Source organism: Phyllostomus discolor, chromosome 15 (assembly GCF_004126475.2).
Source record: "Phyllostomus discolor isolate MPI-MPIP mPhyDis1 chromosome 15, mPhyDis1.pri.v3, whole genome shotgun sequence".
Taxonomy (NCBI): domain Eukaryota; kingdom Metazoa; phylum Chordata; class Mammalia; order Chiroptera; family Phyllostomidae; genus Phyllostomus; species Phyllostomus discolor.
In genome coordinates, this window is record NC_040917.2 from 23,993,700 (window position 1) to 24,006,330 (window position 12,631).

A 12,631-nucleotide genomic window follows, 5' to 3' on the forward strand; every position below is an offset into this window, starting at 1 on the left:
CTGGTCCATGGTTACTGTCCTGCAGCAATTACCATCCAAACGGTAAACTTACATTCATTGTTCTAGCAAGATCGTCCAATAAATCAAAATGCTACTTTAATTAGCCATCAGAAACACCACAGCCAGAGCGCTGAACCCTCAGCATGTAACGAAGCCAACGAAGGGAGGGGCTGTGCAGGGCTGGGGGACAGGACGAACTCCCGGTGAATCCAAGGAGCACAGTTACTTGAAATCATCGCAAAGTTCCTTTATGACTTACAGACCAACTAGAACTGGGACAGAAATGTTAATAAATAATAGGATAGAAATTGTAAGATCCTGCCCTGGCTGGCGTGGCTCAGTGGATTGAGCTCGGGCTGCGAACCAAAGCATCGCAGGTTCGATTCCCAGGTAGGGCACATGCCTGGGTTGCAGGCCATGGCCCCCAGCAACTGCACATTGATGTTTCTCTCTCTATCTCTCTTTCTCCCTCCCTTCCCTCTCTAAAAATAAATAAATAAAATATTTTAAAAAAGAAAAAAGACATTAAAAAAAGAAATTATAAGATCCTAAGAGTGTTAACTAGCCTTGGGAGCCGTACTGACTATATTAGTAGACTCCAAAATTGTATTTTTAAGAAATACAATGGTTTAAAAAACATTAATACTCTTCTGACATAAAACTCCAGAGATAAGCAATTCATCGTTAACTGTGGTCTCCCTCCGTGTCCCCGTTTCCACCAGAGGAAGAGAACTACGGAGGCGGGGGGTGGCGGCGGCCGAGGGGCTTGGTCCAGCACTGGCTCTGAATTGGGAACTCCATGGTCACTGTGACCAGAGGGACAGCTGTCGCCAAAAGAGCTGACCTTTGACCTCCAGTTCTTGATTGCTTTACCTCTCTCCTTTGTCTTGGCTAGTTTGTTCTTTTGTTATTAAATCAACCTATTTGAGGGCTTCTAAGGCCAGCTGAGGCTCAGGGGCAACATTTCAAACCTATTTTCTCAGTAAGTGAATCTTGACTCTATCTTCAACTAAAGCATAATATGGGAAATGATATAAATTCCTTTAGCCAAACAATAGTCTTCATAAATACACCAAACATATTAAATGAAGCGCTTTTCTGTTGGGTCAACTATATTCCAGTGATGGTATATATCTGATACGGTGCTTGTACCTAAAATACGTAAAAACTCTGACACTCAATAATCAGAGACAAATAACCTGATTTAAAAATGGGCAAAGGATCTGCACAGGCTTTTCTGCAAAGAAGATACACAAATCGCCGCGAAACACATAAAGAGATGCACACAGTCATGAGCTGTCAGTGCAAGGCAGACCCAAGCCACAGGCAGACGCCGCTTTTCACCCGCGAGGATCGCGACATCAAAGCCTGGACAGTAAGAAGCACTACTGAGGATGGGAAGGAATCGGAACCTCAGTGCACGGCTGGTGAGGACACGTAAGGTCATAGTCTCTCCGGGAAGAATCCTGGCAGTTCCTAAAAAGGACTAAACAGTGTCCCCGCGTGTCCCAGCCCTTCCACCCCTAATCTACTCCCAAAGGAAATGCACGCACAGGTCCGCGTAAAAGTCATCACACGCATGTCAAGTGTGTCGAGAGCAGCCTTACTCACAATCCTGGCAACAACCCCGGTATCCACCCTCGGACAAACAGAACAATAAAATGTCATGTAATCACATGATGGAATATTATTTAGTCATAAAGAGAAACAAAGGACTCAGGCATGTTATCGAATGGACACGCCTTGGAAACAGTATGCCGAGTGAAGGAAACAGGTCAACACCCCCCCAACACATTGTGTGACCCCATTTGTATGCAGTAAACAATGTCCCAAATAGGAAAAGCCTACAGAGACAGAGGAAACCGGTGGGTGCCTGGGCCTAAAAGAGTTGGGGGAAGGGTAGAGGCTGCCAAAAAGTAGAGTGTTTCTTTACGGGGTGGGGAAAGTACTCAAGTTAGACAGTGGTGATGGCTGCACAGCTCTGTGGCTATGTTAAAAAAAACACTGAATTTTACACTTCAGTGGTGGATTGTAGAATATGGGAGTTACAGCTCATTGAAGCAGCGCTAAAGAAAGTCACCCTGGGGTCACCGCGCTTGTGTGACGCGTAGTTGTGCAACGATTTCTCTTGGAGGTCGTATGGCTCGGTGACAGAGGTGCAGTGTGACGAGCTCCATGCACGTTCAACTCACAGGTGTCAAAAGAGTTTGCAGTTCTTTACTTAACCTATTCGCAATCCACACACTTTCTTCAATGGAAGACAATTTCATTCACGACCCTATTCTATTCTTCCCATCGACAGATAAGAAGAGCTTGTAAGTGTACAGAATAGAAATAGTTGTATTCCAAAGTTTAATAAACCTGCCTCTGGGAAACTCTTACTATCTCAATAGAGCAGAGGCGTAATCCGAGGAAAGAGCAAAAAGTGCTTAAGAATACCACAAGGCATTTACTGATTTTCAAATACCAATTTATTCCATCTAAGTTCCAAGAAAGAATTTTCCTTTTCCTTGGTATATTCGACTTGGCACATCACTTAAATAGCTATCAATTAATTTAAATAATCAGAACCACAAAACCACAGTGAGGTTTCCTTAGAAATTCCTTAGAAAATCAACTTTTTGTCTGTAATGCAATGAAGAATGGGAAAGGGTAGGAAATGCGCGGCGTCTCCCCTCCAAATGCGGAGGAGAGTGTGCGCCCTGACCACACCTTCCGTGGCCACCCGCGTCAGCAGCAGCCCTGGTGTTTCACGAAACTGAACCCAAGTCCATGAGAACAACGTGTTCCGATGACAGAACCTTCCCCCATCTCCCTTGAAATGCATACAAAAGCAATTTCTTTACACTACATTAGCTAATCGTATCTCTGATTCTGTTATCATTCTGTGATCATTGGGATTTTTTTTTAATTTTGAGGTCAATTGTGTATAGATAGTTCTAAAACCGAAAGACTGAAAATGTATCTCAAGAGGAGAACAAGTTGGCTTTAAGGTCCCACACTGGCTGGCAACTGTCGTCGCCCTGTTCTTGAACGCTTCATTTGCTGAGTGCTCATCTCAAACTGAGAGGCGCTGCCCTAACCCCGGGCCTGACAAGCGACGTAGACACTTAGGGCTGGGGCTGGGACAGGTGACCTCCAGATTAGTTAGGAGAGACAGCAAATCCCTGTGGATTTGCTCTGTGTCTCGGCCCCATTAACAGGTCTGTACCTGCCTGTCTGTCTCTGCACCAGACAAAGCTAACACACAAATCCAAGCATAAGTACGTGTCTAGCTGTACACCTCGGCTTGCTATATTTCTAAAGCGCACAGCTCCACTTATTTTTATAATATATATAAAAAATTTAAAATGCACTTTCTTGGAGAAAAGGTGTACTTACTGCCCTCTAGAGGTATGGACCAGCAGTGTGATAAGCGTAGACGTCGCTGGGCATATACAGTTCAAAGCCAACATGGCGTATTTAAACTCTTCTTCACAAACCACGTGATCTGTTTGAAATGAAATCGGTACATTAGAATAATTTACCTTGGGATGGTAATAGTGTAAAATAATATGAAAAATAAAACAACGAATTAAATGATGAACATCACCACATAAACACACTTATTTTAAAGATCTTATTTTACACGTGTAATTTTTTCCCCAGGAAAACTGTTTCTTAAGAGAGGCTACTACAGCACAGGACACAAACCCGGTAACACTGTGTTGACTACGCACAGTGCCAGGCGGGTGCTGGAAATACCAGGAAACCACCTCACAAAGTATTTGATTGTCTGACAATGCTGCTGCACACCTCAAACTAAAACAAAATAATATTGAATGTAAACTGTAGTTTAAAAATCAAATTTAAGACAAGAGAGTAGCAGACCGTGAGTTAGTAACTGACAGAGAAGGGGGCACCTGAGTCCGGTTCCGATGTTAACAAACCTGGTGGCTTTGTCAGAGTTTCATCTCCTTGTGCCTCCTCCGCACGGGGCGGGGGGGGGGGGGGGGGCGGGGAGGGGGGGTTCAGGTAGGTTTGCAGGATAGTCTGGACAATAAATCAGATCTAAGAAATTAGTGCACAAGGGGAAACCCAGGACGGCAGAGGAGTGAGTGGAAGCGGCACTCCCCCCAGAACCAAACTGGAATAGACTAAAGAAAAACCATCCCGAGTACCCAACCGAACCCTCCCTGGAGAGAGGCCTTGTAACCGAGGACCTATGGAAGAAACCACTTCGCTGGAAATTAGTGTGCACTTTTTATGACATAAGACAGAGCGTTTTAAAATCCAAACTGTACCAGAGCACTTGGAAGATATGACTGCCACATCCACAATACCACATGTAACTGTTAACTGTCCCTCCCTGGAATGTACAAACCATAATTCTCGTCGGAGACCATGAGAAAAGCCGTGCTTGTGTGACAGTTTAAAAATATCCCATCTGATTTACCTTATGGCGAAAAAAAGTAACCACAGGGTCCATATTGAAACTCAACGATAGAAAACCGTGAGAAATTACGTCACCGGGAGGGTGAGGCCACAGTGCAGGGAGGTGCTGCTCAGCCCGGGGACACCCCCCCTCCCCTCAGTGACCGTGTGTGCCTGTGTAGGGGGAAGGGCGGAGGGAGGGTTGCGTTACACGGGTCAGTGTATCAGACACTGTAGTGATCAGGAGGAGCTGGAAGGCAGGAGAGATTGAGAAAATTTAGGTAACCATTCTTATTTTTGCAGATGCCTTTTTTTCCTGCAGTTCAGTGAAAGCTGTTTAGTAAATCCTGAATTATCGGAGAACACAGCTGTTTAGCACTGTGAGTCATTAATACAAATTGAGGATGTCTAATTACTAATATTACCAGTGTCAGTAAGTATCTCTCTTTTCATCGTGCCCCTTGGGTATTCATACCTGAGCATTTATATGTTGAAATACATGCCCCTTTACTATGCATCACACCCTTCTGTTTCTTTTTCATATTATAGTTAGGATATTATATTAATTACATGAAATATATTTGTATGGATAGCTACATGATCTGAATTTCACTGCAGGTTAGTAAAGGAAGCATTACAAAATATTTAGTGTAAAAAGGAGGTATCTGATCTGATAGGTTGAACACCAGGATCTTATATTGAGAAGTTAGTGTCTCATAATCATGGAATTCCTTGTTAGAGAAAAAGTAAATGTGGTACCTTTTTCACGAAAAAGATACCGATTTAGTCAATACGAATGACTGACACAAGGAGAGGAATATGATAAACTATTCAACCAGATAATAACCTTCATTTGCATAAGTCAAAGAAAGGACCAAAAGAAGGCATAATTTTGGTCGAAGTGGCCAGAAGTCATCGACTCCAATTTCTGTTTCTTTGTGGTCACGGAGAGCGGTGACCTGGGAGCCGAGCTTAGGAACAGACACAGGAGTTATTCTCCACGAGCAGAACGGGTGTCCGATCGAGGAATCTATGGGACGGTCTCTGCGACGCATGTCCCACGGGATTCCGTCACTGCGGTGGGCCCAGGACGGCTGGGGTCTCCCCTCCTTCCCTTTCCCGAAAGTCAGCATTTCCTCCTAGTGACCCCGCTCCCTGCTGTGTGGGCGGTCGGGCTGGATGTGCAGGCAAACAAGTGCTTTATTTCTGCGTCTGCCGCCAGACCAGGCCAGAAACTCGGGCACCCCTGGGGCCGAGTCTGCATCACCCAGACGAGACGGCCTGAACTTGGAGCTGGCTGCAACAAATGACGTCCGTCACTTGGAAGTGTTTTCCATCATCATGGACGAGCAGCTTAATCTGCAGGGAAAGTGTTGTACAAGGCTCCTGGGGTGGACAAAGACTCGAGCGGCGGTGTAAACCCAGTGACTGTCACCCACAGCCGTCCTTTCCTTCTCCCTGGGGTGCTAGAGGCTTCACGGCACCCCCTCCCCCCAAATTTCAGCTGGGCGTACGGCTACCCAGGAGGAAATGACATTTCTCAGCCTCCCTTTCTGTGAGATGTGGTCACATAACTGGGTTTTAACTGCTGGGTTATTGTGCTGTAGACAAACCACTTCCCCGAAACTCTCCTCCTTGCTGGCAAAATGACCCTGTGGTCAAAGTCCGGCTTCGATTTGCAAAGACCACGCTGCTTAGCAACTATTCAATCTGCCCGTTTTTCCTTTATGGCACCTAATGGCCCTTCCTTGTTGAAGAAAGCATTTCCGCTTTAAGAATGATAGACATTGCATCATATTTCCCCAGTCTGCTACAGTTTCTGCTTATTTCGATCAGGGCCAGGACCCCTCTGCTCCGCTGCTGGCGGGCACGGCATGTGCTACCCCGGGATCCCCACCGAGGGCCGGGGCGGGCGCACGCTCCCCTCCCTGCCTCCGTGCCCACCTCGTTCTGTCTTTCACGTGTGGACAACGACAGTATTGACCTCAAAGGTCTTCTGAGAAAAATAAACGATGAGTATAAAATGCTGAACAGAATTCTAAGTGAGTGTTATATATCATTATAATCATGCATTATTAAAATGAAAAACATTTGTATAAACTCTTCTGAAATATATGCCAAGAACATGTTTTGATAATGTAAGTAGCCAATAGCTCAGTGGATTGAGCTCGGGCTGCGAACCAAAGCATCGAAGGTTCGATTCCCAGTCAGGGCACATGCCTGGGTTGCAGGCTACGGCCCCCAGCAACCACTTATTGATGTCTCTCTCTCTCTCTCCCCCCCCCACCCCTCTCTAAAAATAAATAAATAAAATCTTTAAAAAATAATGTAAATAGCCAAACAATATAACTCCATCATTACCCAATGAACCATGATCCCGGTTTTATAGAGATGCTGCATTCTGCATGTATGTTCATGCATGCACATGTATGTCTGATAAGCACAAATAATTGTCTGTAAAATCAGGGATCATACTATTAATTACAACTACCTGAAGGGTAGGAAACAGTTCTCAAGAGATAGGGATGTTGGAGTAATAGAATTGTGTGAGGTCCTTGGTTTCTTTATTATTGTCACTTTTTATTGTTTTTAAGAGCTTTTAAAATAAGCAAGTATAATTAAGGATACAAATTCATAGATGGATATGAACCAAATCTATTTTCTAGTCCTTTTAGCTTTATGAAAAATAAAATTGTTAATTACACTTAAATAAGTCAGATTTTTTTTTTAAATCTGCCTCACCGAGTTTTCTGAGCTCCTGTTTGATGTAAAGCACTAGAAGTTTCTGCCATGTGGTTGCTAGGTAACAGCCCTTCAGATGGCAATAAATGGCAGTGGAAAGTGTACTCAACCAATCCAGCCTGGGGTTTTGATTTGCAGAAATCAAATATCCTTTCAAAAAAATCTTTTAAACAGAAATTCAAACCAAGGTAAAATTTTAAAATTGATCATTTTTGTTTTTATTATACCGGGACAAGTCTGTGATAGAGACCAACTGCACAAATGGTGTTATAGAAAGTCTCACAGAATGTTTTCTTATCACACTGTTCCTGAGCGTGAGTAGGCTGATGTCTGTGAAAGCTGCTTCCTCTTCTTAGAGGACAAAAGATCATCTCTAAGCATCGAGTTTTGTTCTGATCCTATTGCTGGAATCAAAACAACTTATCGGGGGCAGTGCATGTGTGTGCGTGTTCACCAACATGTACATGCATGCATCGGCACCTTTGCCTGTTCTAGGGTTGCAGCCCACACAGCCACTACATGGCTGCGAATAGACTTACGAACCTTTGCAAGCCATTTAGTTCCCCAAGGCCTAAATATAAGACTGCCTGTCAATATACAGAGTTCAGCCCAGTTTGAAGGTGGCAAAATATGCCATAAAGCAGATTTATTTCACTTCAGTAACATTGAGTATAAAAAACATCTTTCTGTTCTTCAAACTGTTTGAATTCTTGTCTTATTTTACTAGTGTCATGCTTTTAAGTGTTTCGTACTAATGAAATGCTCAAAAAGAGAATTGTTTCCTGAACTCTAGAGCAAAACAGTTTCATTCATCTCTTTTCCTCTTAAACATGTCAGAAAAACAGCAGTCTTAATATTTTATGAAAAATAATTTTACTCAGAAGTCTCATTTTTTGAGGTTCCAATCAAAACTATTCTTTTCTCATTAGTTCACGATAGCTATTGATATCGTGAGAGCTAATGATATAATGATGGAATCATCTTTTTTTTAATTTATTTATTTTTAGAGAGGGAAGGAAGGGAGGGAGAGAGAGAGAGAGAGAGAGAGAGAGATTCAATGTGCGGTTGCTGGGGGTTCTGGCCTGCAACCCAGGAATGTACCCTGACTGGGAATCGAACCTGTGACACCTTGGCTCCCAGCCCCGCGCTCAATCCACTGAGCTACGCCAGCCAGGGCAATGATGGAATCATCTTAATAATAAAGTGATAACAATACCAAACAATCCTTCACCTTCTACTCTAAGTGACACAGATGTATGCACATGTATGTGTCTACATAAATGTTATTAAACCCCACTGAATAATATGTATAATTAAACCTCAGTGATATGGATGATATATATTATATATATATAATTATATTCTAGAGCTCAGTGGACATCTAAGCAATGAGAGATTGGTTAACTGCTCTGACAGAATTCACACACAGGTGAAGGCAGCAGACGGGGGGCGAGAGCTGCGAAGATGAGCAGGAAAACGCCTCCTCTCCCTTCCCCCGCTCCCGAACGCGGCTGGTGCTCAGGGCACAGGACGCCCAGAGCCACCTCACGCTGCATCTCTGTAACCACCACCCTGCTTCTGTCTCTCTCCTGGTACCTGTCGCCCCAGCAACTACTGCAGACTCCTGAGTAACCGCCCCTGTGGGGTCCTTTCTGTCCCTTCCACCGCACTGCACGTCCCCCGAGGTCACTGTGTTCTCCTGAGTTACAATGTTATACCTTCCCCGAAAACTTCCATTAAACCCTCATTACTTCTCAACACCCCAGTTCTTTAGTGAAGCCTAATTCACGGTCACACGGACACACACATGCACACACATGTTCCTGTGTGTGCAGTATGAAGTTACTACGTTCCCACGCAGTATGATTTGGGACAATGTTACACAAGGAAAACTGCATTATAATATTTGCCATCTGCAATTACTGGCTCTCCTACTGTTAGGAATTCATTCTTTTGGAGCTAAAATTTGTATTTGAAGAGGGCCTTTAAAATGCAAAAGTAATTACTCCTGGGATGGAGATATTATATTAAGTTATAAAAACTATAACTACCTATAATTCCATCAGATCAACTAAACTCATCCAGCAAAACCTAGCGAGATCAGATCCTAGCTCGTATCATGAGTTTTGATCCATATGGAGGGGAGCAGGGCTGGGAGGAGGACCAGGCGGTTACAACGGAAGCGCTACAGAGAAACAGGCTCGGCTGGGGTGGTGTTTCCAGTCAGGACGCACGTGCACACTGGCTCACTCACAAATGGCGAGACATAGAGAAAAAGAGGAAATTTGCTGTTGGGTTGACTGCTAGTCCATCTCCCTCATCCCTGCACCCCTCCTGCCTGGAATCACCAATCCCCCACAGCAGGACTGGATAAAAATGTTTGAATGAGGGTGAAAAATGATATACTTGACCTTGTTTATAAAACACTGATGTTAAGAAATGACTTTACAGACTGAAAAGCCACAGGTTTAAGGTCATGATGGGGATGCGATGGACAGCATGTGGAAAATAGGCAGTAACGTCGTAGTAACTTGGTCCAGCGGCAGATGGTCACTGGGCTTATTATGGCGAGCACATCATGCGATACTAGACACAGAGACAGAGATCTGTATCTATTAGATACAAGTCGTTATGTTGCATGCCTGAAACTGACAGAACTATATTTTAACGAAAGATAGAATTAAAATTGGAGGGTTTTCAAAGTTTTGATGCTTTAACTTTAAAATATAGGGTTTCAGAGCATGATGTTCTTAAGTAGGCTGTAAGGATGGGGTTTAAAATGATGTCAATGTGGGCGTTACATGGGAAATGAAGAAATTATTCAGCAGGAAAAACTCGCACCTCAACATTTGGTGAAAGTCAAGCCTTGCACACACATATGTTATTTAGAAACAGCTAAGATCATTTCCAATATTTATACTGCTTGGAAATATTTTTCCACTCTCTTTTTTGGGTAGGAAAAATTGAGGCATTAGAATGTCTGGTGTTACGTTAAAAAGTAGATGGTGGCTACACTGAAACAAGACCTTCATTTTTCAGTAAATCCTTTCTCCGGGAAGTGTGTATGTGTGCAAACACGCATGTGTGTGTGTGTGGATGGGTTTTAAACAATACTCTTTTATACTGGTAACCGTCCACTATCAGAAAAATGTGTTTATACAATATTGTCAATGATTAATGTTCAAAGGTTTTTACTCCTGCCTACCCTTTTAACTTTACTGCAATAGATTTTTTTTTTATTCCCCAAACTAACTCCTACTGTTCTAGAATGATTCATTCTTCCTGGCATATTTTAGTTGTGATTTAGGAAGTATTTAACTCAGTCAACACTTTCCTATTCTTCCTTTCATTCATGAACTACAACTCAAATTCTCTTCCTTATGACATACAATAATCAAAGCATGGGAATAAAATTAACAGAAAATTCAGACTCATTTGCAAATTGATTTTTATATTCTTTCCTCCTACTTGTGGGGGCAATTTACCAGTTTAACATCTGTTAAAATGAAGTGGGAGATTTTCAGAGGACCCAGGAGTAGAAAAGAAAATTTGTGGATAAAGCCAAGAGAATGGAACATTCACAGACAATGTAACATTTTATTTGAGGGGTGAGAATAGATTGTTAACCTAATATAGCAGTGGATTTACTCACATAACACGGATTCGCCTCCCTCTGACTTTTTGAGTAATTTCACTTGGCTAGGAGACAAACAGCAAACTTCTTTTCAATTCAGCTCATTGGAGAGACCACAGTCCTTTTGTTAAGTCCATGCAAGGGTTTTCACTGAAGGGTTTCCTTCCCGAGTTGCCGGAGCCAGCCCAGGCCTGCTATCTGACACAGTCACGGAGGGAGCCGCGCGTCCGCACAGCAGACGTGGCGGGGGGAAGTAGCTGGCACCCCTCTGCTTAATCACTGTATCACTTCCCGTGCCTAGGGTCTACGTGGTTTACCACGGAACTAGGACAGATGGCAGTTCCACAGAAGAAATACAGTTCTTCGGAAATAAGCAAGAAAATGACAGCTCATTGGAGAGTGGCTCCCCACCAGAGTGTCCTCCTAAGTGGGTTAGAGAGTTCAAAGAGTGGGAATGGAAAAGACGCCTAGGATTACTCTCTACAAAAGCCCCTACACCCACCCTGATTACACAATTCCTTAGAACCAGGGCTCCAGAGATAAGAGAGAAATTCAAAAATCACGTTTGGTCAGCACAGTACCAGTATCCATGGTCTGTTCCCCTTCTGACTCCTAGGCCCACTGATCCCCCTTTACCCCGTACCGGAATCTGTCATAAAGGGACACGATGGGTAGATATAAATGGGTATTGGAGAGATTATTATACACTCCCCTCCTATGAGGCACTTAAGCGGTCAGGGCCCCCATGGTGTTTGTTGCCCAAGGAGGTCAGACATCAAAGATGGAAACAAGTAATAAAAATGCATCAACACCGAGGTGAATGGGAGGCAGCCGAATGGACTGAGCAACACAAAGATTGTTACTTGCACAGAAAGACAGCGTTCTGGCGCTGAAGTGAGAAGTGAGAGACAGGTACTAACCACACTGACCACGAAAGCCTCCCGCATGGCCTTTGCCAATGAGCTAAAACAGTCCTGTGCCCAGCTACGTGCCCAGCTTGAGGCTTTGGAATTTATAGATTAAATTTAAGTTAAGCTTTAAGAAGTTAAGGTGTTCGCCCTGGCTGGCATAGCTCAGTGGATTGAGCGTGGGCTGCGAACCAAAGCATCGCAGGTTCGATTCCCAGTCAGGGCACAACATGCCTGGGTTGCAGGCCACGACCCCCAGCAACTGCACATTGATGTTTCTCTCTCTCTCTCTTTCTCCCTCCCTTCCCTCTCTAAAAATAAATAAATAAAATATTTTAAAAAACAGAAATTAAGGTGTTATATAAAGTGGTAAAACATGTTATGATTAATTGCAAAGATTAGGAACTAAAAGCTTGCACAATAATGTGCAATGGACAGCTACTTCCTATTATGTCTGTGTCATATTTTCTAAAGAACAATGAAAAAGCAAATATGCCCTGAAAACCTCATTTTGATTGCTTTCACATATGCCACATGTGCACACTCAGCTGTATAAAAAATAAAGAACTCAAGAGCCCAACAGAGATGCCTGGCTGTTGAGCTTGAAACTGCACCTCTCGTGTCATTCCTCTGCCAATGCCACCCCTCCACTGGGATCCCTGGACCTGCTGGAGCCGGACTCCGGCACCTAGTAAAGACATATCTTTCAGCCCTGGTTGGCGTAGCTCAGTGGATTGAGCACGGGCTGTGAACCAGGCACCGCAGGTTCGATTCCCAGTCAGGGTACATGCCTAGGTTGTAGGTCATGGCCCCTAGCAACTGCACATTGATGTTTCTCTCTCTCTCTCTTCCTCCCTCCCTTCCCTCTCTAAAAAAATAAATAAATAAAATCTTAAAAAAGACGTATCTTTCCTTCTCTGCTTTATTATGTACA

At 43.6% G+C, this 12,631-nt stretch overlaps 1 protein-coding gene across 1 annotated transcript in view; it reads right to left on the minus strand.

The window, feature by feature from the left end:
• The window catches only part of KCNT2 (potassium sodium-activated channel subfamily T member 2), a 196,577-nt gene that overhangs the window by 68,764 nt on the left and 115,182 nt on the right, over positions 1-12,631 (minus strand). Inside the window, 1 exon segment of the mRNA XM_028531238.2 lies at positions 3,382-3,490. Coding sequence (XP_028387039.1) covers positions 3,382-3,490 — 109 coding nt within the window.